Source organism: Rhinolophus sinicus, linkage group LG12, assembly GCF_036562045.2.
Source record: "Rhinolophus sinicus isolate RSC01 linkage group LG12, ASM3656204v1, whole genome shotgun sequence".
Lineage (NCBI taxonomy): Eukaryota > Metazoa > Chordata > Mammalia > Chiroptera > Rhinolophidae > Rhinolophus > Rhinolophus sinicus.
The window spans coordinates 5982738-6006929 of record NC_133761.1 but is presented as its reverse complement, the minus strand read 5'-3'; the positions used below and the strand labels follow the sequence as shown (position 1 = coordinate 6006929).

Below are 24192 nucleotides of genomic sequence, written 5' to 3'. Positions count from 1 at the left end.
TCAATTATATTTCAAACCTCAATTATATTTGAAATTGTACTTCAAAAATTATAAAGTCTTCAAATAATGGGGAGGGATTGGGTGTTACCAACTTCTACGTGGAGGTGAGGCAGCGCGGCACATACTTTTTCGATTTAATACAAAAATCCCACGAGGTAGGTAGCATTGTCTTTTTACAAGAAGGCAAGGGAGCTTTATTTTTATAACTAACTTCTACTGAGTGACTACTGCATGGGAGGCACAGGGTCCGCTCCCAGGGGGCATAGAGCTAAGAAGGGCATGGTGTGGCCTGGGAAGAGTGACCCTGTTTCCACCCATGGCAGTGGCCTCACATCCAGCCCGGACGCCTGTGGCTGGAGCCCAGGTCCGGGGAGACAGGAGTGAAAGCTGGATACACAGGCAGCGTCCACGCTGGGTCTCCCATAGCAGAGAAAAGGGCTAGGTCCCCAGCTCACCACCTTCCGGAACGAGACAGCAGGAATGAGGTGGGACCGCCCCAGCCCTGCAAACCCAAACAGTGGCAGTAACCGCAGGGCTGAATCTCGCTGACACACTGTTGCGCCAAAGAATCCAGAGGCAAAAGAGCATGAACTGGAGCTTCCATTACGTGGAGCTCAGAAGGGAGCCATGCGGACAGACTCATAATTGGACCCGGGTGCACTCAGAACTCACATGTAAAATCTACTAGGCTGTGCACTTGAGAGGTGTGGGTTTTCCTGTCAGTGATACTTTAATAAGTAGTTTTTAAAAGAAGAATGAACATAACCATCTGGATGTCTGAGGGAGCGTCCGTGGGGCCGGCAGGACTGGTCCCCAGGTTTCAAAACCCAGAGACGCCTCAGATGCTTGGAGTCCAGCGCCCCCAGAGACCCAGGATGGGAAGGGGGTCTCTGTGCGGAAGCGCTCAGGAAGCACTGACATTTGCATTCAAGGGGTCTTTGGTGAGCTGAACCCACCTCCCCTTAGGAGAGAAGCCCCACCAGCTGCCAGGAGCGCTGGGGAGTGAGTCAGACCAGAGGCACTACTGCCTGCCTCCCATGTTTCCATTTCTCTTTCCTCATCTACCCAGTGTGTTTCATCAAAGAGGCCAATAGAAACACCCTCAGGACTGAGAGGATGTGGGTTTTACTGGAGGAGGCAGGGATGGAGAACTGGAGACACCCAACCCACAACCATGCTGAAGAGAGGAGACTCGGAGAGAGAGCGAGGGTTGGGATCAAGGTGACCCGGGTGGGGGACACAGGAGGCGTCTCCGTGATGATGAGCAAAGAAGAGTATTAATAACAACCATTTATGTGGCACCTATCATAGTCTGAGTGCTCATTTAGTCTCCATCCCAACCCTAGGAGGTAAATATTATCATTGCCCCCATTTTATAGATAGGAAAACCGAGGCTCAGAGAGGTGAGGTAGCTTTCCCAAGCTCTCCTAGCTGGTATAGAACAAAGTGAGGGCTTAATGCAAGCCAGCCTGACCCCAAAGCCCTTGCTTTTCTCCTCCACCTTCCTAAGTGACAAGTGGGGAGCCCTATGGATCCCCACCTGCATGCAGGGCTGGCGCTAGAGGTGTGCTCCTGACCAAATCAGCTGTGACTCAGAACAGAGAAACAAGCAGGGGAGCCGGCCAGGAGTTGCCCGGTCTCCCAGAGCACACCTCGCTGTCTGGGCTGGGGCATGAGGGGCGGTTACCTTGACCCCTTTGCTCCTAGGCAGACATGGAACCCAGGGTCACCCCTCAACGGTTCTTCCATATTTCCTTGGGCCCCAGGAAGAGAACCAGAGCCCCACATGGGCCACTGAGCCAGCCTGGCAAGGAGGCGAAGGACTGAGCATATCCACCCCCACCCTCCTCTGCCTTTCGAAGCAGCTAGGGTCGTTCAGCAGGAATGAACTCTACGCCTGGACAGCAGTGTGTGTGTGTGTGTCTGCATAGCCCCAGGAACTGGCATCACGCTGCTTGTGCTGTGTGGGCCCGTGCGTCTTCCTGAGACAAACAAATGACAAACAAATAGGCTGTGAGTGGATCTGAGGCTTCCGGGCGCCTGGTCTTGAAAGCCTCTGGAATCTTCTGTGCATCTGGCTCTGGTCGAGGGGCCTTACTGTTTGGCATGGGAACGATCTCGCCTGGCCTCCATTCTTAAACCCCCTCCACCAGGCCCCCTTTGGAATTCATTTATAGCTGCTCTGGGAGGTCTGTTAGCGAAAGCGCCTGGAAGCTTTGCTCAGGCTGAGGCGGACATACAAACAGCTGGATCAGCAATGGGGGCCGGGGGGCGGGAGAGATGGAGGTTGGAGGCACGGCTTCTGGCCTCCGGGAAGAATGAGGCCCCAGCCCAAACAGTGCCCCCACTGCAGGCTCTCCTGTCCTTTGTCATCCACACTGTAAGTGCCTACTGTGTGTCAAGTCGGGATGCAGGACACAGAAGTGACCCAGTCCAGACCCTGCCCTTCAGGTGCTCCCAAGGGCAGAGGTCAAGTAAGAATATTCATCGCAGACGAAGGGTTTTATTGAGCACTTACTCAGGATTACTAAATTAACAATCACAACTGCATCTTTCACTTACTCCCTTGCTTTCTCCCTCAGCCAATGGTTCCAAGGATACATACACATCAATCATACAAGTTCAGGGTTGCATATCCTTCAGGGGTGGGGGGCCGTGGGGGAGAGGCGTGGGAAGTAGGGCTAAGTGGCAGTGAGCAAGTAAATGCCAAGTTCCGAGGGGTCCCTGTGTGGCCTTGACAGTGAGTCATGAACCCTCTGCAGCCCAGGTAGACATAAGTCACCGATGCCAATGGAAATGAGTAATGCTGTGCGATGCCCCTGGCCTGGCACCTGGGAAAGTGCAGGCTGTCACCTCCACCCCCACCCGGACACTGCTACTGTCAACTAGCCCCTCAGGGACAGAGCTCAGCCCCCACCTTTCATCTACCCCCTTGTTCACTCTGGAGACATAGCCTGGGTCCCACGTTCTTCAAGGAACTTCGAGGGGCACCGTTTGGCCTGCAGACATGTGGAAGGAAACCACAATGCAGAGAGTTCCCACTGAGGCACCAAGACTCAGAGATGAAACGTGCTGGGGTGTGAGAGAAGCAGCAAGGGGGCCATCGTGGCGGAGAGTAGTGTCTGAGAGGAAGAATGGAAAGAGAAGTGTCCAGGGAGGCAGCTGGCCTGGGAGGCCACGCCAGGACTGGGGATTCCACGCGAAGCCAGTGGGCAGGCTTTGGGAGGCTGGCGTCAGGAGCGTGCCATGAACTCAGTTCAATTTTCCAGGGCTCGCTCTGGTGGCTCTGAGAAGCGTGGACAGTGGGGGGCAGGAGGACAGGATGGGGCGTCACTCAGGAGGCTGTCACTGAAGTCCACGTGGGGGTGAGGGGGCTGGATGAGGGAGAGCAGGACCCAGGGGAGACGCCTCACCTGTGTGGCAAGTGTCCAGGCTACACCTGGGAAGGCCACCACACCCCAGGGATCACAGGTGCCCAGATACGGGGAGACAGCTCCAGCTGCAAAGGGCCTGGCTGAGGAGCAGGGAAAGTCAGTCCCGCAAATCAGTAAGCGAGGCCTCAATTTGTAGAGGAGATGGGGGTGTGACCCTGAGCCCAGCGCTGTGTTCATGTGTGAATTCCTATCATTTCTAGATCCATGCAGGAAAAGCCATCCTCCTTCGCTTGCAGCCAGGGGGCGAGGAGTGAAAGATGACAAATGGAAACCAGACGTGGGAGCAGCCTGAAGAGCTGGGAGGGAGTTTCTTTCCCCACTGGGAGCACGTTCAAAGCCCCCCACCCGCCCACCACGGTAACTGTATCCCCCACTCCACCCAGCACCCTCCCAGGGATTCCTGCTCTCCACCTCTGTGAAACAGCCCTGCCGGATGACCCGCTCCCGCTGTGAGAATTTGCCGCCCCGGTGTGAAATCATAGCCCTGTGACTTTCCCTTTAAGACTGTCAGAGCCGGGGAGGCGGCCAAGCCTGGGCTGGAGGTGGGGACAGAGGGAAGAAAGAAAAAAAGAGAGAGGCAGGAAAAGTTTTTTTTCAGAGGAAAATGCAGGGTTTGTCCTAATCCCTGACGTCAGATCTTGCTTTAATAAAACCCCCCAAGGGCTGTGGGACGAGGCGTATCTGGTGCTCCTCATGGGCTGGGCCAGTCTCGGCCCAGCTCCCCCGAGAGGTAGTGGGTCCTCTGGGCAGCTCGGTCGATGTCTTTGCCACTGACTTCCAGGCATGAGGTGGTTCCTGCCCTGGATGCTGGCAGCAGTGACGGCAGCAGCCGCGGGCAGTGCCATGGCCACGGTGAGTCCTGCCTGGAGGGGCTCGGAAGGGGACCCAGCTCCCTTCTCCCACTGGTTCTGCTGCGTGATGGGCAGGATGAGAGGGGCTGGAAAGGTGGGGGACAGGGCAAGGGTGCAAGAGCGAGGCTGAGGGTGAAGGGTAGGGCTGCACGGGATCAGCAGATTCTGGCAGGGCGAGGGGGCAGGGGCAGCAAGTGAAGAAACACAAACGGTCCTCCCATGCCTTCTTTCCCACCTGAAATAAAGCAGAAAGGAAGGTGGCACTGGGGGCCTGGACTCCAGACTCTGCTTTGCCAAGACCGGCTGTGTGACCTTAGGCTAGTCACTCACCCTTTCTGAGCAGCACAAGGTGAGGAAGTTGTTAAGAGACTTCCAGAGTCATTGAGTTTGAAAATTGAGTCTCTAAGTGTTGGCAACACTACAGGAAGAGGAGATGGAAAATGCCAAGAAAAGTTGGAAAGGAAAATGCCAGCTTTCAACAAAAGTGCCTCTCTCGAGTAAAAACAGTGCTTGGGATGATTTCTGACCCCCAGTGCTGCCACCTTGGGCTTGCACAGCCCTCTACAGTTTATGGAGCGTGCATGTTAGGGTCCTGTGGAGGAAGCCCACTGTTTCAGGGAAGCCCTGAGGCTTCTCTGTCTCCCACCTCCATCTCAGGGCACACCGAGGGGAAGGGAAGAAGGTCTGTACCTCCAAGAGGCCAGGGGAGCAAGATACGTGGCAACACAGAGCCAGCCCACCGGAGCTGGGCGTGGAGGCAGGCACGGGGCGGGCAGGAGGGGGCCGCTGGGAAGAGCTACTGAATTCAACGTCCCACAGCCCGGGCCAGGGCCTGCTGCCAGTAGGAAAGCCAAGAAGCAGAGGGAGGTGGCTAGAGGGGTTTTCTTACCCACTTACACTGACAGATTCCTCTGTGATCCATGTGCCCCATTCGTGGATGAGGAAACTGAGGCTCTGTAAGCAAGTAGCTTCCCCATGGGTTCAAAGGCACCCGTTCTGATTCAACCTGATCTGAGGCTGAGAGCTTGCAGGTGACTAGGCCAGGTGCCTCGTAAGAGCTGGGTGATGGGTATTCCCCCAATTGCCGTAGAGTGCATGGTAAGGCAGGGAGAGTATCTGTCTGATTCATTGTTAAACTCTCCGTACCTTGTGTGGTACCTGCCTGTCCTATGAAAAAGGGTATGAACTCCACTTTACCAATGAAAGACATAGAAACAGAGCAATTAAGGGACTTGCCGAGGGTCTCATAATTAATCAATGGCTAGGGCTCCAACTTAGATCTTTTCTTGCCAAATCCCACTCTTTCTTCCCGAGCCTTCCAAGTTTAGGGAGAACTGAGCACTTCCTAGTACAGACTGGAACAACTCAGCGCTGATTTCAGGGCTGCGGTGGCTGGGAGGACAGGGAGTGAATGGAGAAGCGGTGAGGGCTGTGGGGTAGCGAGGTCTGAGTGAGGAGGAGGCAGAGAGAAGTCTGCAGGTGGGTCCAAGGTACCTCCACAGAGCTGCCAGTGCTGGGGAAGAGTGGGGTACAGGGCCGTGGACTCAGCCCAGGGGACACGCAGTGCAGGAGCCAAGAGTCCAGACGGTCCCAGACAGCAGGATGAAGGTACCTCCTCTCTGTGCAGTCCCTGCCTGGGGACCTTCTCTGAGAACCAGCCCCCACTTGTTCCCCGATTCAGGAGCTCCACACACACACATAGTATAGTGCTGGAGCTCTGTGGCATCCTTACTGCCCCCCGGGAGGGCCGTGAGACAAATGACAAGCAGCGTTCTGATTTATAGCCAGATTCCAGGCGTGGCAATCCTCCCTAAACTAACATATAAAGGGAATGCAAGTCTATTCAGGATCCCAGGGGGACTTGCATGGAAAAAAATGATTCTAGATATTCATATGGAAGAAAAAGTTTGTGAGAATTGCCAAGAAAGCTTTGAGGAAATGGGGTTACGAGGGAGGACTTGCCCTATCGGACAGTAAGATGTTATCTAAAGTTTCTGTAATCGAAGGAGGAAGAGATAAATCAAGGAGCGAGACAGGGCACTGAGCTCAGAAACTGAGCCAAGTGTATTCGGGACCGTAATATACGATAAAGGTGCACGGCAGATATGACTTGTTTTTCCATCGCTTTGTTCTTTTCTTCCTACCACAAGTATTCAGTATCCAAGTCCTATTTACGTCTATATGCAAGACCTTCCTCAGTTCATCCAGCAGACAATCATTAAGCAGCTCCTAAAATTCTCATAGCAATACATTAAGCAGATGTCAATAGCCTCCTCTGTAGATGTGAAACCTGAAGCTCAGAGAGGTTAAGTAATCTGCCCAAGGTCACACAGCTGGTTTTCATTGGTGCCGACATCTGAACCTAGGTCCAGCTCTTAGCAGTGCAGCCTGCTGTCTCCTTGGTCTACATACTCATGCAGAGATGAGAAGCACATGGTCCCTGTCCTTATAGAGCTTACAGGCGAGTGAGGCCGGCAACAGCCACCTACATGTCAGAATAAGAGGCGACAGGGAAATGTCATCCAGAAGAGACAGGTTGGGTGCAGGCTCTGCCACTGGCTGTGCCAGCTTCAGCAAGTGCCTTAACCATTCTGGACTTCACTGTCTTTGCTTGTTAGTGGGGTCAACAACCTCAGCCCTCCCTCCACCCCCCACCCCAAGCTTCCTGCTGCTGGGAAGTAAACTTAGGACTTCTTGAGAAAAGCCTGTCGGAAGCGTGGTTGGATGGACAAATGCTGGCTAACAAATTCCTAGGTGAACATTAGGTCTGTGGTCATCTGCATACAGCGGAGACCCATATCTCTTCTCCCATATAAATGTATGTGGGTGTGAACAGGTGCACATGTGTACAAGGCATGTGTGTAGTCGTGGCTTCTCTGAGCCTAGAAATCCCCATGGTGCGTGTGAGTGCGTGACGATGTGTGTGCTGGGTGTGGAATGCAAACTTGTTCTCTGCTCCTAGGACCACCTGTAAAATATTAATAGTATGGACCCTTTTAAAAGGCAGGTGCCTCTTGTAAAAGAGTGAGAGCACAAACGACACACCTTCCTCACACCTCCTGTCCATACTTGGGAGCTGAGTGTGCATTTCTAACCCCACCCACGCCCCACCCTCCACAGCTCCCAGCGCAGGCCCCTCAGCCCGCCACTTGTGTGGGGCGCTGGTGACAGCCCGGCAGGGGCAGGCACGTTCCACCTGGCATGGCCCTTGCCTGGGCTCACCCTCTGGAATGGGCACGGGCGCAGTGCTCCTTGACAGATCGGACCCTGACCTTGGCCTTGTCAGCAGGATGGAGGGAAGACACTTCCCCCAGGTTTCAGAAAAGGCTCTTGCCTGTCACCCCCTCCACCCCCCCACCCCTGCCTGCCTCACCAGCAAAGCAGCCAAATGCCAGGAGGCTGCTTTGGCTTTCGCTTTGTACAAACAGGAACCCTGGAATTCCTCCCAGGAACCTCCACCGTGTCTCTGGGCAGCAGGGAGGGGTTGCTACACACACTGTGGGTTCCATGTGGTCCAGGGTGGGGTCGGGCAGGACGCCAACCACAGCCCAGGAAGCAAAGCAAGCAAGCAAGGAAGGAAGGGTCTCGATAGAACCATGTAATACTGAGAATGTCTAGGACCGGGATTTGGGCACAGTGTTCATTCAGAGAATGTGAGGAGCTCCCTGTATCCCAGGAATGCGGGTGACAACGAAGGCAACCGTGGGCCAAGCGGCTGAGTCCTGAACACTCGGCATATATCAGCTCACATGCCGATGAGGCAGGCAGTATCATTGTAGTGTAGACCAGCACTGTCCAATCAGGAGCCACTCACCACCTGAGGCTGCTGACTGAGCATCTGACATGTGGCCAGTCCCAGTAGAGCTGAAAGACTTAAATACACGCCGGAGTTCTAAGACTTAGTGTGACTACAAGAATGTAAAATTCTCATTATAATTTGTCCATTAACTCCATATTGAAATGATCGTATTTTTCATATCGGGTTAAACAAAATATGTTATTAAAACAAAATTCACCTGTTTCTTATGACTTTTTAGTGAGGCTACTAGAAACTGTAAAACTCCACATAAGGCTGACATTATGTTTTGCTAGACAGTACTGACCTGGAAAGATACAAGTGTCCACAGAGGGATTACAGTAGGCGGGGAGGGAAAACCACTGAGAGTTCTGATCCCAGCGCCTCCACTTACCATCTGTGCACACTCGGACAAGTAACCCAGCCTTTCGGAGCCGTTGTCTGCCTCTATAAAAGGCATAATACTAATACTTCTGGAGATTGTTGGGGCGGTTAAAGAATAAAATGGAGACAAGGCATACGAAGCCCCTGCACATCTGAGGGGATCCGGGAAATGACTCCCATTGTTCCAATAACAGGAGAGGGATATTGGCAGGAGACAAGTGCCAGGTCCCAGCAAGCAGGGGTTTATAAAGACCCCAGGCCCGGTACCAGGTGGGTAGGAGGAGGGGCAGACTACTTGGCAGGCTACACTGGGCTCAGTGCTGGGGTGTCTTCTGAAGAGTTAAGGTTTCCACATCCTGGATTTTGTGTAGGAGAAAGAAATACTGATGATGGTGATGATGGTGGTGATGATGGTGCTGACAGTGGTGGTGCTGGTGGTGATGATGGTAGTGCTGGTGGTGATGGTGGTGCTGGTGGTGATGGTGGTGGTGGTGATGATAATTCTTGTAGGTGAGACTTGTGTCTAACCACCCTGGGTCAGGGTCCCTTGACGCTGACCATGGATTTCGTAGCCCATCCACTTATTTGTTCCACGGACGTGAACAGCCCTGCCATGTGCCCAGTCCCTTCCTACTTCAGGAGATGCCGTGATAAACGGTTGGCTCTGTCCTTACCATCGAGGATGGCTCGTGTATTAGAGACAGATTTTGATACTAGCAGAGAGAAATGTGTTGAGAAATCAGAGAGGAAAGCTCAGAGGGCTGTGAGAAATAAATACCAGTTCTGAGACCCTGAGCCTGAATTCCTGGGGAGACCCCCCCAGACACCTGCACATTAAGTAGTTTCTTAAAGATCCTTACACACACTTGACTTTAAAAACCATTGAATTAGATGGACTCCAGTCTCTCCTCCAGCTTTGATTTGTGTTAGTCTTGCACGTCTCCCCCTCCTTTCTTTCCCATGACAGGAGGAGGTGGAGGGGGAAGGGAGAGAAAGAATTAGAAGAGAAGGAACTAGGCCTCTCAAAACATGAGTAATGGACATTCCAGGGGATGTGATAAAGTCTGTGCCCGCCCACCCCAAGGCCTCCCATCTGTAGGCAAGTCCAGGCTTGGGGAGACTATGGATCTGACGGGCTTTGGTCGGGGTAGCCTTGGAGGAGGCAGTGAGAGAAAATGAGAGCCCAGGACCACAGGAGGGCACCGGAGGGGTCCACCCCGCCTCTCTCCTTCACTGAGTCTGGGAGTGGAGGAAAGGGACACGTGCTACGAGCCTGCCCATGGGGGAAGGAAGACGGGGTGTCTAAGGGTAGAGGGATTTCTGAGAGAGCAGGGACTCACACGCCTGCCTTTGGGCAGAACAGTAGACTTGCCTGGATAGCGAGAGAACCAGGGGAAATTGCTCGTTGCTGTGACTTTAGGCAAGCCACTTGCCCTCTCGGTGCTCACTTTCTAATCTTGAAAACAAGGCGGTTGGACTTAACCCCTACTTCCAGCTGGAGCCACCTGGGGTCCACCCACTCACTCATTCACTGGGTGGGCCCATGACGTCACCAGCAGCGGGGCTTATGTGACAGAATTCTTGTAGGGGAACTCATGCTCCTGCCCCTCTAAAAAGAGTGTTGCTGACCTTTGCACCCCAAAATGGGTGTCCCATGCTCTGAGATGTCCCTCTAGACAGGCTTCCTCCCTGTAAGGTGTCCAAAAGTGTTCTCCTGTTGGCCCATGTCTCCTCTTTCAACCCTGAGAGTGAAGCCCTGGGCTCATAAGGCTGGAAAGCACAGCACCAGCTCAAGCTCAAGGGGTCCACAGCTCAGTGGTCCTTAGGACCCTTGGGTGGGGCTGCGAAGTCCAATGCCAGGTTCCCCCAGGCTCCTGAGTCAGGCTGGGCAGGGGTCCAGGACTCCAGCGTTTTAACAGCTCCCACCGCAGGCGATCCTTGAGGTCTTGCAAGTTCAGGAAGCACCTTTGTAGAAACAGGTACCATTGAAAGCCTTTCGTCCTGCATGCCGCCCCATCTCAGTGAATAATGCCTCCCTCTGCTCCCATGAGAAACCTGGGGCCGTTATCCACCCTTATCGCCCCACCCGGGGCCTCCATCCCCTGCTTCTGACCTTCAGCTGATCCCAAGCTGTGACCGCCTTGCCCCCATCCTGCAACTTCAGGGCTTCCTCTGGCCAGGAGGTCAGGTCCTTACACCGAGCTTGGAGGGAAGAGGATGAATCAACTGTGCAATCAGAATGATCAGGACTAAACCATGGAGTTGGAATTTAGGAAGGGGACCTTCTTGAGCATGTTACTTAACCTTTCCGAGCCTCAGTGTCCTCATCCGTGAAATGGGGGCATCTACCTCTGAATGTAGACATGGCAGAGAATGAGTAAGGTGGGCCCAGAGCCCGGAGCAGGTGGGCCCTCCGTGAGTATTGCTTTCCTTCCTCCTGGGAGTCTGGCTCAAGGCTGTGTTTCAGCCCCATCCTTTGGGGATACCCCTGTTTTCCTTTCCTACTTCAAGGGCCGCTCTCCCAGACACTCAAGTGCCCACGCTGTTCCTTCTGCCTAAAACGCCTTTCACCCCTTCTCTGTTCGTGAAATTGATATCATCGTAACTGCTCCCCCTCCAGGCAGCTTCCTTGGGCCGTCCCCAAGTCGAGCAGCCAGCATCCCACGTGGGCACTCATGGGTACTTGTTCTCGCCCAGGTGGAAGGGAATACATCACTCAGCTGAGCTCTCTGCTGGCTTTGCCCCGTGTCTGAGCTGCCCTTCCTCACGCCTTCCTCCTGCAAGGACAAACCCCAGGCCTTGGCGCGTGCAGTGTCCTCCCATCCTTGCTTATGCTTCCTCCTTCCTGTGCCTGACGCATTCCCTACTCAGTCTGGCTGTCACTGTGGGTGCACATTATAGGGTCCCAGTGCATACTTGTGGGCTGAGTCAATGAATTAGTAAACAAAACGAGAACCAAACAGGTGTGGGCCTGTGTGCCGGGTAGGATGTATGTGGGAGAGAGCGGTGGGAGGGAGGGAGCGACCGCTGACCTTTCTGAAGTGGAGGTTTCATGCAGGGGAGTGGGGAGCAGGGGAGACAAGATGCCCTGGACCCAGTTGCTAAGGGGACTGAGCAGCAAACAGCAGCATCTGGGCTTGGCTCCTGAGCACGGAACGAGGAGTCAAGACCCAGCTCTAGTCCGGGCTCTGACCTCACCTCTGAGCCTTGATTTCTTCCTCTGAAAATGGGGACAAGAAACCCACTCTGCCCATGCACCAGGCAGGACGGTGGGATGGCAAAGGGAAGGGGTAGCACACAGCCTGCGCCCAAGAGCCAGCTCCCACACCTCCTAACTCTAGTGCGGGCTTAAAAGGCCGTCTCACAGCGAGAGCCCTGTGACGATGGAGCAAAGTTAGGTGCTGAGTGCTTGTGAGAAGGAGCTTGGTGGAGGCACAAATGAGAGAGGCACGGACATCAAGGTGATTTGGGATGAGGAGGTTCAAGTTCAAGGCCCTTGTGAGAGTTCCTGGAGGTGGGTGCTGCATGGATTGTGGGCTGCAGCCGTCTGTCCTTCCAGCCACTGCCCTTGGTATTTAAATCTGTCCCTCCACACCCCCCACACACAAATACACAGGCATGCACACACACACACACACACACACACACACACACACACACACACACACACCAGTTGGCCTCCTTAGCAGCTCTCTGGCCCTGTATTCCAAGCAGCCACAACCTTGGAGTTGGATAAACAAGGAAACTTTATTCCTTGGATAAACAAGGAAACTCCAGCTCTTAAATGATCAAAAATGTCAGCTCTTGTTGGGCCCTCACTGTGGGCCAGGACCACATACGTCTCCTTTAGTCTCACAAGACAGCTCTGTGTGGCAGGAACTTTTATCATCCTCACTTTACAGAAGAGGAAACTGAGGCACAGGGTGTCACTGATCCCCATGCCACCCAAGCTTCAAAAAACTCAGCAAGTTTGCCATGCAGAGCTGGTGTGACTCACTCCAGGGGTGTCCTGTATGCCAGCTCCTCGCCTATGTTTTGTCCCCTGGATCCCCAACCTGCCTGAGTCAGGACCCAGTCCAGTGAGGCAGGTGAGGGGTGGCTAGGCTCCGGCCATGGGGGGACCAGAGGTCATCTGTGAGGCCCAGCTCAGGGAGCTGGCTGTCTGAGCTGGAAGGCACCAGTGGGATCGTTTCATCCCAACCAGCCCTGTCATGGGACAAGTGGCTCATCCAAGGCCCCAAGCCTCAGCGTGGGGGCTAGAGCCCAGGGCTTCTTACCTCCAGGGATGGGTGTAGATGCTGGAAGAGGCTCCATCTGCCCTGTCAGGCAGCTGCTCACTCCACTCTTGTACCTGGAGCAGGCCTGAGCTCAATGGATGGCCATTTCTTTCACCTTTGTCTGTATTGACTATTGCCCCAGGCCTGGGCCTCTCTGATCACCCCATGGCCACCCCCACACCCAGACCTGGGACATGGAAAGCTCTCGGTTCCTTTGGTCCATTGAATGAACTGGAAATTGGGCAAGAGCAGTGTCCCTTAGAGGTCACTTGTGGAGCATGGGACCCAGAGTCAGAAGAGCTGAGTGTCTAATTGTCTTACGGTGTCTCTGAGCCTCTACGGGCCTCAGTTTCATCATCTGCCAAATTGAGGCCATCAGTGCTAACCTCACAGCATTGTTTTGATCACAGGCTGGTCAGCAAAGACCCCTATTTTCCCCGGGGGGTGGGGGGGAGGCACGTGTCCCTGGCATGGCCTCTGGCCATGGCCTCTACCTGCTTTCTCCATGTCTTTGAACCCTAAGCCCCAGAAACATTGACCATGTTCATTCCTTGCCATGCCACAGTGCTGCTAGCTGATGCTCATGCTGTTCCTCAGTTTGGCCACTCTCGCTCTCTTGGCCCTTCTGGTCAATTCTCACTCCCCTTTTAAGATGCAGCACAAATGCCTCCTCCTCCAGGAAGCCCTCCATGTTCCTATGCCACCACCCCTTCCCTTCTCACCTTGCTGTCATAGACCTCACCTAGGCTCTGCTGAGGCATCCACAGTGTGACCTTTGGGTGCGATGCCTTAAAAGACTGACACTCAGTTCAAATCCCAACTCTGCCATTTCCTAGTGGCCGTGGGCAAATTATTTGACCTTTCTGTGGCTCAGGTGACTCATCTGTACATTGGGGGAGATGATTAGATGACTTATTGAGAATGTAAACTAATCAAAGAGGCAGGAAAGGCAAAGCAATGTGTAGACCTTGATTCAAAGAAACCATTCGATTCAAAAAAATATTTGAGACAGTCAGTGAAATTTGAATATGGACCAGGTGATAACTAGAGAAAATTACAAAAGTATGACTACTTTTATTGGTGTGATAATTGCATGGGGGTTAAGTTAGTTTGTTTGCTTTTAATTATTTCAGACTTTAGAGCGCACTCTGAAGAATTTCAGGGAAAAGCACGTGACGTCAAGAATGAAAAAGTGTGCATGTAGGTGGGGGCAGTGGATAAAGCAAGATCGGCAAAGAGCTGATGGTTGTTCCTGGTTTTATTATCCTCCCAACTTTTATGACAATTTGAACATATCTCGAACAAAGAACAGGTTTTAAATTTGCTTATGTATAAAGTGCCGATAGCAATGCCTGCCATTTGACATGCATTCTGCAAGGGTTAGCTGTAATTCTTATTAGTAGCACTATTGCTCTCTAACAGAAGTTAGCAAACCTTCCTGATCAAAGATCAGATAGTAAATATTTTAAGCTTTGTGGGCTATAAGGTCTCTGTGGAATATTCTTCTTTGTTTTGTGTTTTTTATTATTAGTATTATTTGTTTACCACCCTCTAAAAATGTGAAATCCATTCCTTGCCCTTAAAAAAAATGCGTTGGGCCCGATGTGGTCCACGGCTGTGGTCGCCTTTTTATTCTTCTGTCTCCTTAGAAGGCTGGACATTCCCTGAGGCTTTGTAATTAGAGCTTAGTAGAGTCTTTGTATATGTTTGATGAATGAATGAATGAATGAACCCAATGAATGAGCATGAGGGCTCATTATTTGGAAAGAAGCCTGACTCCCTGCCCTTCTACTCTCTCCATATAAAGTTGGTGTCCCTCGCCAGAAGCTTACAAGACTGCATGTTTATAAACCAATTAGCAGAAAATCTAAGAGAATCTTCCAGGGCCCATGACATGCAGTCTGGCCAAAACACTGAGTCAACTGCAGGCACTTTTAATTCCCTGAAGATCCATCCCAGCCAGAAATGGAAAGCTCTGGACAGCACCCAGTCCTCCAAACACTCAGGCCAGGTGACTTCAGGGGGTTGGAGCTAAGAGCTTTCCAGGACGGTGACCCCACCTGAAGGCAGCCACTGGGGCCCTGGGCACAGATCCCTAGGGGTTCACTCCTGGGAGGTGCTCAGGAAAGAGCTGTTCACCCACTCACATCACGGATGCCCGGTCGGCTACACCAGAAATGTGGTAACAAAGCCATGGGGAGGGCAGGTGGGCCACATCCACGCCCTGGGCTCATGCCGGGGGCTTTGCCCGAAACTGCTTCCAGACAGGGCAGCCCTTTCCTAAAGCCCCCAGGCCCCGTTGGGCCCTGCTGGGGCCATTTTTGTCTCAACCCTGCCCCCTTGTGGAGAATCTGAGTGCAGCCTCCCTAACTCCCGCAAGCCAAGCTCTGGACCATCCCTACCATTCACTGAGCACTTGTCCAGGGCTGCCAGGCTCAGTGCTGGGCAACGGAAGAGGCAGAAAAGGGCAACTCATTCCTGAAGGGTTCCCATCTCCTTTTCTGGGTGCCCTTGGCAACTTGGGCTCAACTCCATTAGAGTCCTTACCACCCTGTGTTACCTTTTGTGTGTCTCTGTATTGTGACACAGAGACACATAAGGAGATGCACAGGAGATGCTTAGGGAAGATGTGCGGTGGGCAGATGGAGGAATGAATGAATGAATGAATGAATGAATGAATGAATATGAATGTGAATGAATGTGGGAGTAATACAGCATGGTGGTTACAAGTAAGAGCTCTGGAGGGACACTCTGGTGTTATAGACCACTTCCCAGCTGTGAGACCTTGAGCAGGTTACTTAAGACCTTTAACCTCAGTTTCCACATCTGTGAAATGGGGATAATACTAGTGGCTGCTCGTGAGGGCTGCTAGAGATGCTGTCATCAGTCTCCAGGTAGATGCACTGGCCTCCTCATCTATTGCCACTGGCTACACAGAATTTCCTCCGACTCTCCCTACGTCACCACCTACCTTGTTAACCTTTGTGCTTTGTGTTGACCCATAACCTCATGGGTGTTATCCACTGGGGATAAGGATGTGGCTGAGGGGCCTGAGCTCCATGGCTCTGTCACTCTGCGCAGGCACTGCAGGTTGGGGCACAGAAGACCCAAGAGCAACCTGACCAGGTAAAAGAGGCCAGGGTGACGTCACGGAGTGACCTGCAGAGCTGCAGCTCTAGGCACTCTCTCAGGCCAGACGTGGGGTTCTGAAGTGATCAGGGTCACGCTCCCCAAGTGGCCCCAGATCGCGCATTCAAGGTCAGCCTGTGCCTCCTGCCACCCAAAATGAGGACGGACCCTGCATTTTGCTGATGGCTGGTCTCCAGGTGCAGGAAGGGCAAGAGAGCTGGGCCTTTGGGATTTGGTTAACGTCTCAGGGGAAGAGACCAACAGAAGGTCTGGGGGCCTCTTATCTCTGTTCTCTGGCCAAGACACTAAGAAATGTCCCTGGTAGCTGCACACTTCTATTCCTTTTAGGATGAAAAGGAGAGTATGTATCTTTATGACAATGGTCCATGTACCAAGGCAAAGGGCAGGTGGACATGGCATGCTATCCTGGACATTCGAGGTGGCTGATGTTGCGTGTGTGTGTGCGTGTGTGTGTGTGTGTGTGTCAGAGAGAATGTGTCAGTGTGTGTGAAAGCTGCAGGAGTGTGCAGCTGAGGGCTGGGAGGTTTCTTACCACAAGATGGCGCCAACAGCAAGGGCCTGGCTCAGCGGACCCAGAGTCCATCTCTCCACAGCGCCAGGGACATATAACCACTTCCCTCAGTCCACGGGGCCTTCAGCGCAGCTTCCTTCTGGAGATTTGCAACTTGGCATGGAGACAGCAGGATGGACAGTGACCATGGGGACAGGGGTGCCCACCCAGTTACAGCCCATCAGGCTCAGCTCAGAGTGTGCAGACCCTCAAGCCCTGTGCTGGGTACTGTGGAGCCAGGGGGTGCACAAGCAAAGCAGTGCAAGGGGGAGGTCATGCTTTGGAGCGCCCGCCACGTGCCAGGCGCTGCACTACTGCTTCCGCACACATAGTGCCCCTTACCCTCCCAGCTCCTGGAGGGGGCATCCCTGTGGCCGTAGCACAGACGGGGGTGTGAAGGCGCAGAACGGTTAGGAAGCTTGTCCACGGCTCCATGGAGACGGCCCACTTCTCGGGTCTTGGGTTCTCTTCCTGGGTGGGGGCCAGAGATTCCGTTAGGCTTCCTCTGTTGCGGGAGGTGGCACCTCCAGCGGCCTGGGATAGGCTTCCTGGAGGAGAGGGTTTTGTTGTTTTTCTCCTGCTCCTTCTTCTGCCAGGGGTGTGTTCTGAGGGCCTGGGCTCTGGGACTGGTGCCCCTGAAGCTTAGCTTTCCACTGTCACAGTCTGACAGGGAAAATGTTCTCTCCGCAGTGTCAGGAAGAGGGGTGTGTTTGTGTGAGTTTGGTTGGTTTCAATGATTTGGAGGTTTGGGGTTTTGTTGTGTCATGTTGTGTTTTTGAGGAAAACCAAACAAGGGAGGCAAATACCTGCCTCCCAGGTAAACAGGAACCAGCACTGTCAAACCCCCAGAGCAATTGGTGCCCATCAGCAACCTGCCTAAAACCAAGCCTACAGGTGACAAAAATCTCAAATCGAGGTTTGACTTTTTGATTTTCAAGGGCCCTTTACTTGTTGAATCAATATTTACTGCACTTATGATGTGCCAATCCTAGAAACATGAGTCCAGCGAATCCAGCCTCTCTACCTGGGCCATCTCCCCTGGCCTCTGGCCCTGGCAGCCACGCGTACAAGAGTGGACCTCACTCCCCCCCACAGAGACCCCTGGGAAGCCCAGCACTCTGCACACAGCCTCATATTTTAATAAACCACCTCTCACGTCTGTCTCCCCATAATCTGTGGGTCCCACAAGCACAGGACATTTTTGAATTCCTCTTCAAATCCCTAAAACTTAAGACAGACTGTGAACTGGCTCAGCAAACATTTGCTGAGTGACTGAAAGAGCCCAGAGGAGGCCGAGCGGGTAGGAATGCGAGGTGAGTCATTTGTGTCTCGGCCCAGACATGGACCGTGTCATCCTGGACCCATCCCTCTGCCTCTTTGGGTCTCAGTTTCCTCCTCAGGCAAAGGTGGAAGAATCTCTCTGAACAGCTCAGCACTTGTTGTTCTGAGAATGAAGTGGAGATCTATACATTCCATAGGGCAGGGCTCCTCTGGAATGGAGGGGTGGTGGCCTGGGTCCCCACCTCTGCTAACCTCAGAACTCCGGAGGTTCACGTGGAGAAGCCCAGCAGGGACTGCACTGGCCTGGAAGGCTGGAAGCTGGCAGCAGCCCACGTTCTCTGTGCTCAGGCAATTCTCCTCCTTCTGGGCCTGCATTTTCTCAGGTGTAAAGATGGAGGGGCTGGGATGGTGATTCGGGGAGGCAGCCAGCGGGGGCAGGGCAGTGACTGGCTCCCAGAGATACCGACAGCTGGAAGCCCCTACACTCGCAGAGCCCCAGAACTGCCTCCTGTCCTACCTGCCCACAGGGTGGTTCTTGGGCCTGATTTCCCCTTCCCAGCTGGCCCTTTGTGCTGTGACGATGAACCTCGTAGCTGGGGGATGCGAATGGGGCTATGGAGAGGGGTGCAGGCAGGAGGAGTGGAGCAAGGAACCATCGCCCTTTAGTACAGAACACAAAGCTTCCTCTCTACAAGGGCTGGTGCTGGCATAACTCCCTTTCCACAGAGGCAGGGAGAGCCAGCGCGGGGGCGATGGGGTCGTGCTCCTGCCGCCACGCACTGCAGCCCTTTCCTGGCACTCAGCGGGAAAATAATAATAATAATAATAGTAATAATGACAATAAATATATAATAATAAGGATAGGTCGGCTCGCTGAAACCCAGTTTTAAATATGAGTCAGCTGGCTCTGTAGCTGTTAAAGATCCTTGGTGGAGTAAAACAGGTGGGTCTTATACAGAGAAAAGAGCAATGGCACATGGCCTACCATTTACAAAATGACTCATCGGAAGGCATTTCCTTCTGAAAGCCTCAGCTCGGGCCAACTCGCCAACCTCCCAGGCTGTGGGATGAGGTAGGATAGGAAACACTCAGGAGACTCAGCAAGGCCAGAGTTCTGATGGAACGCGGGGTCCCACCGCCCACCAGCAGGGGGATTTGGCAGTTGGCTTAATGTCTCTGAACTCTTGCTTTATTGAGGAGAAAGGAGATGTCTGGCTGTTAAAAGAAGGGTAAAATTTAATGGAAACCTTTGAACACCACGAAGATGGGAAGGTGATTGTCCTTTGGCTTTGAAACCTCTGCCTGGCAGCCCCCCTTTATCACTGCCGTTCCCCCGCAGGCCCTCTCGCCAGCCCCCACGGCCATGGCTTTCACCCCGGCGCCAGTGGAGGACACATCCTCACGCCCCCAGTTCTGCAAGTGGCCATGTGAGTGTCCGCCGTCCCCACCCCGCTGCCCACTGGGGGTCAGCCTCATCACAGACGGCTGTGAATGCTGTAAGATGTGTGCACAGCAGCTCGGGGACCACTGCACGGAGGCTGCCATCTGTGACCCCCACCGGGGCCTCTACTGCGATTACAGTGGGGACCGCCCGAGGTACGCAATAGGAGTGTGTGCACGTAAGTGAGACCTTCCCTTCCCTCTGGCCAGTCCCCAGCGTCCCCAGCTCTGGCCCAGGGCCCCTCATGCAGAACCTTCCCCTTGCCAGGCTGCTGTTCTGTGGCAGGCACCCCCCACGTCCCAGTCCATGATTAGAGGCCAGTGGCGGGGTCCTTCCTGACAATGGATGCCTGCACTCCTCTTGCCTCCAGAACCTGGCATCCTGCTCTTTTCTCAGTCCTAGAGACACATCCATGGCTGCCTTCAAGGAGACAGAAGCCACCAGGAAGGACCTCAGCCTGGTTTCATTCTCTTAGTGGTAGGGCCCCTTGCTGGACGCCCATGGCCTCCTAGGGGCACCAAGACCCTGCAGAGCTCCAGATATTTTAGTAATATTATAAATTAGAATAATATATATATTTTAAATTCACTAGTCTTGAAAGAATAAAAGCCAGCAGCCTGCAACCCTCTCTTCCTACTACCCACCTACATGCCTTCAGTTACTAGAGTTTTAACTTTAAAACTGAACTTCTTTCTTCTTGTAGTTACGACTACATAATACACATCTACTGTTGTATCTTGATTGCCTTAAAATATGAATTTTGGATATTCTATTAATGATCTTCTATGATAGCTGATGACCTAACGACTTAGCTCACCAGTGCCACTGGACACCTCCCCCGTCTTCAAATGTCACTGTCACATTTTCATTTATACAATAATCCTTATTTACAGTATTATAAGTATGTAAATATTGTTTGCAGCAGCCTGGCTAGTGTACAAGTTTGAATTTCCTTTCTTATGAAGCCTTTTGTTTTTCCTGGAGTGTCTATTTGCCTTTGCTTTTTTGACTCTTGGTCTTTTATAATATCCTCATGTTGGGAGGTGGCAAGCTGTTGCTCTTTGTAGTCTGTGCTCTGCAAGTGCCCATCATATCCCTTTTGGTTCCCAGAGACCTCCTTTCTGGGACTTTCTGATCTTCTGCTTTGATCTGGACTGGTACTCATTTAGCTTGAATCATCTAAGCGTTTATCCAGGATACCTGACTCAGCATGATGAAGAGAGGCAACTATGCATCGTGACACAGCAGCTAACTTCAGAAAAGTAACACAAAGCCTCATAAACCCAAGAACCTCTTTCTTCCATTAGTGCTGAATCGAGACTCCCCCATAATAGGATTCCATATCTACCCCATTACATGTTTGCACACGACATAGCCTCTCATCTCAGCTAACCTACTGTGTCTTCCGAGGTGGGTGGTTGATGAGGGATACACACATAATTCCAAGTCAGACAATCCTATCTGAGCCTCACAGTTAATTTATGAGCTTCTTCTGCTCTTTTGTCAGTGATTCATGCTTCAACTTTCATACCAAGTCATCTGTCTTTAGCTTTACAGGTAACGACCCTTGATTCTCCCATTCCACTTTGCTTTCTTTTATTCATATGCATTATCAGTCCCCCCAAAACAAACAGTGTGTTCAAACAGACAGACTCATCTGACGTGTTGATTGCAAATGTTATTCCTGAGTCCCACCCAGACTTATGAATCAATTTCCTGGAACTGGGGATGGAATCTACAACTTTACCAAGCTTCACAGGTGATTCTCAGGCACGCTCAAGTTTGAGACTGACTGGTAACGTACAGTAGCCCCCCTTATCCATGGGGCATCCTTTCCAAGACCCCTGGTGGATGCCTGAAACCACAGATAGTACCAAATCCTATCTACACTGTTTTTTCCTATACATACCTATGATAAAGTATAATTTATAAATTAGACGTAGTAAGAGATTAATAACTAATAATAAAGTAGAACAATTATAACAATATACTGTAATAAAAGTTATGTGAATGTGGCATTACTAAGTAAAATAAGGGTGACTTGAATACAAGTACCGCAATGCCAGGAGAGTCAACCTGGTCACTGAGACAGCTACTGAGTGACCACCGTGCAGGGAGCATATACAGTGTGGGGACGCTGGACAGAAAGATGATTTACCTCCCAGGAGCAGGATCATGCTACTCAGAATAGCCTTCAATTCAAAACGTATGAATTGTTTGTTGCATTGTTTATTTCTGGAATATTCCATTCACTATGTTCAGACCGCAATGGACCACAGGTAACTGAAACCGTGGAAAATGAAACTGTGGTGGTGGGGGAGGGGTACTGCTTACTGTCAGTCCTATACTCTCTCCCCGTACCCAGGTAAGGAAACTTGGCTGAGCCTTCCCGCACTAGAATTCCCTCTAGTTGTATGACACTGTCACATTGTTTCTTTCCCCTTTTACAGCCGACTTCAAGGTTATTAAAAAGGTAATTCAGTTCACTGTGATTATACTAACTTGGAAAGCTATGATATAGTGACATCTTACCAGGTGCCAGGCATTAATGCCATTCTCTCACGGACCCAGAGACTGGGCAGGCCCCGGAACGACTTCTCCTGCCTTCCATTCCCCACCAGAGGCCTGGAAAACCACCTTCCCAATCACCCCCTCCCCCATCACTGTGTGTCTCAGTTCCTGCTTCACTCAGGACAGCCTCTTAGCTCCCCTTCACCATGAGGCCTCTGTGTATTCTGTCTTTTCATTTGGAAAGAAAACTGTGGTCTGCAGGAGATTTTAATAGGTTTACAGTGCCAAGGGTTCCCTGGTCGTCTAGGTTTGCAGACACTGGAACAAAATTAAGCAAGTGTTAGAGAACTTCTCGGAGGTTTTAAATGTTCGTGTCCATTGTAAAATTCCAAAAAGGGAGCTATCATAAGAAGCTTTTTCTTTTCAAGCTTATTTGCACAGTGAACTCTTTTTGTCCAGGTAGATTTTTACTCACCCACCCCACCCCAACACACATACACACACGCACACACCTCATTAATGTTCTACTGAACGTCTTCCCAAAAATGCTGCCATAGGGTCTGAGTTCATGGGACCCTCGTGCAGAAAAGAAGAAAGGCCAGGGTTTGTCAGTTATAGAGAGGAAGGCGCCTCGGGACCAGAGGGGAAAGAGAAAGAACTAAATAGACAAAGTCATCAAATGGTCAGCCGAACCAGTCCCCAAGGCAGGCCCTCTGTCCTTGGAGATGAGCCTGTAAGCTGGCCGGGGCAAGGCAGGTGATAAAAACGATCAATGACAGCACGGGCACATAAAACACAAAGGGAGAATGATGGGAACTGGAGCAAACTGGTCAATGCAAGCTGTGGCTGTCAGAGGTCCTGGGTACCAGCCATCCTTGTCAGGCCAAAAAGGGAGCTTGGGCTTGTCCGTCCCACTCAGTTTTCAAGAAAACCCAGAAATCCAGATTTGGGTATGATTTGTAAATGTTGGCAACACGTTAAAAAAAAAAGATTTTTTAAATATTCTGTGCGCCAAACTAAATACTTCTGTGGGCAGAGAGTGACCTCTGAATTATACTCTTTGGCTATTTTAGTTGTACAAACACTACACTGCATTTAACGCAGCTGGGTCGGGCCTGAGGTCAGTGTGGTTTGCTGGAAGGATCATGAAATTTACAGGCAGACAGACTTGGCTTTTGAATCCTGGCTCTGCCACTTTCCGGCTACGTGACCTTAGGCACATCACTTAAGGAGCTTGATCAAACCAACCTCTTGTGGTTGCTGAGAATGGCAAAGGAACACATTAAAGCCTCAACTGTGATTGGCTGCTCTGGGTCATTGTTTTAACCTTCCCTTGTAGAAGTCCTCAAAGGAGAGGCCAGCGAGTTCCAGGATCAGACTCCCCAGTAGGAAGAGTAAGGGAGTAGAAAACTCACACGTGGTCTTTGGAGCTGGACAATCTAAGTTCTCATCCCAAGGCCGTAACTAACTAGCATGACGATGTTAGGCCAGCTCCTTTAAGCTTTTATGTGCCACTTTCCTCCTCCAGGACAATGTGACAAATAATGCCTGCCTCTTTGAGTGGTTGGGATGTTAAGTATCTGATACATGGTAGAAGCCCAATAAAGATTAGGGCTCACCCCACCTCCCATCCATCCATCCATCCATCCATCCATCCATCCATCCACTGAGGCATTCACACAGCGAACACAGTGACGACACACTAACAAGATCACAATAAGACATGACCCCGTGTCCCTGCTCCCATGCAGCTGACAGTCCACGAGGGGTGTGGGTGAGGGGACTGAAGGCCTGGATGGCAAAGCAAGGTGACTCGAGTTCCCAGAAGTTCTTTAATAAGAGGTAAGCTCACCAGGCCAGGCCTGGACTTGTAAACCTGAGATTAGATAGGAGATGGTGAAGGAAACGGCCAGCTTCACCAGGAGCTAGTCCTTCAATTCGTTGGACAGTGAATGAGGAGGGGGCACTAGAGGCCGCTGACAGGCCCGTCCACAGCCATTGCACACCATCCATCCCGCCCTCCCTCTAGCCTGGGGTGAGCGGGCCTGGCCGGGCATCACCACCCAGTTCCCCCACCCTGCCCAAAGCTCCCAGGGGACTATGGACAGCTCGAGAAGCAGTGGTTCTCAATCTTGGCCGCAAACTGGATTCACCTGGGAAGCTTTAAAAAATACCAAGGTCAATAAATAAAAATGCTGAGTCCCAGGTCCACCCCCCTATTCTGGGCTTGGTATGGGCAACAGAATTTTAAAGAGCTGCCCAGGTGGGGCTGCTGTGCAGCTGGTGGTGAGAACCACTGAGCGAAGGGCTCACAGGCACCCAGCACGGCCTCGTCCATCCAAAGTCCCACCCACAGGGGCAGAGACCTGAGCTTCAACACATGCCCTTCTCCCTGTGCCCGCAACATGCTCATACACTCACAGGTGCACACACACCTTCCTGGAGCGAGACGGTGGAGTGGGGATAACTCAGAACACAAAAGTGAGAGATTCACCCACTGCTTCCTCTGCATTATTC

The 24192-nt window shown here is 52.1% G+C and overlaps 1 protein-coding gene across 1 annotated transcript in view; it reads left to right on the top strand.

Annotated features, from left to right (window-relative positions):
• Positions 1-4025: 4025 nt before the first annotated feature.
• CCN4 (cellular communication network factor 4) overlaps positions 4026-24192 on the top strand; it is a 30135-nt gene continuing 9968 nt past the window's right edge. Inside the window, exons 1-2 of the mRNA XM_019724120.2 lie at positions 4026-4286; positions 19063-19342. Of these exons, the coding sequence (XP_019579679.1) occupies positions 4218-4286; positions 19063-19342 (349 nt within the window). The 5' untranslated portion in view covers positions 4026-4217. The remainder of the gene's footprint in view (positions 4287-19062; positions 19343-24192) is intronic.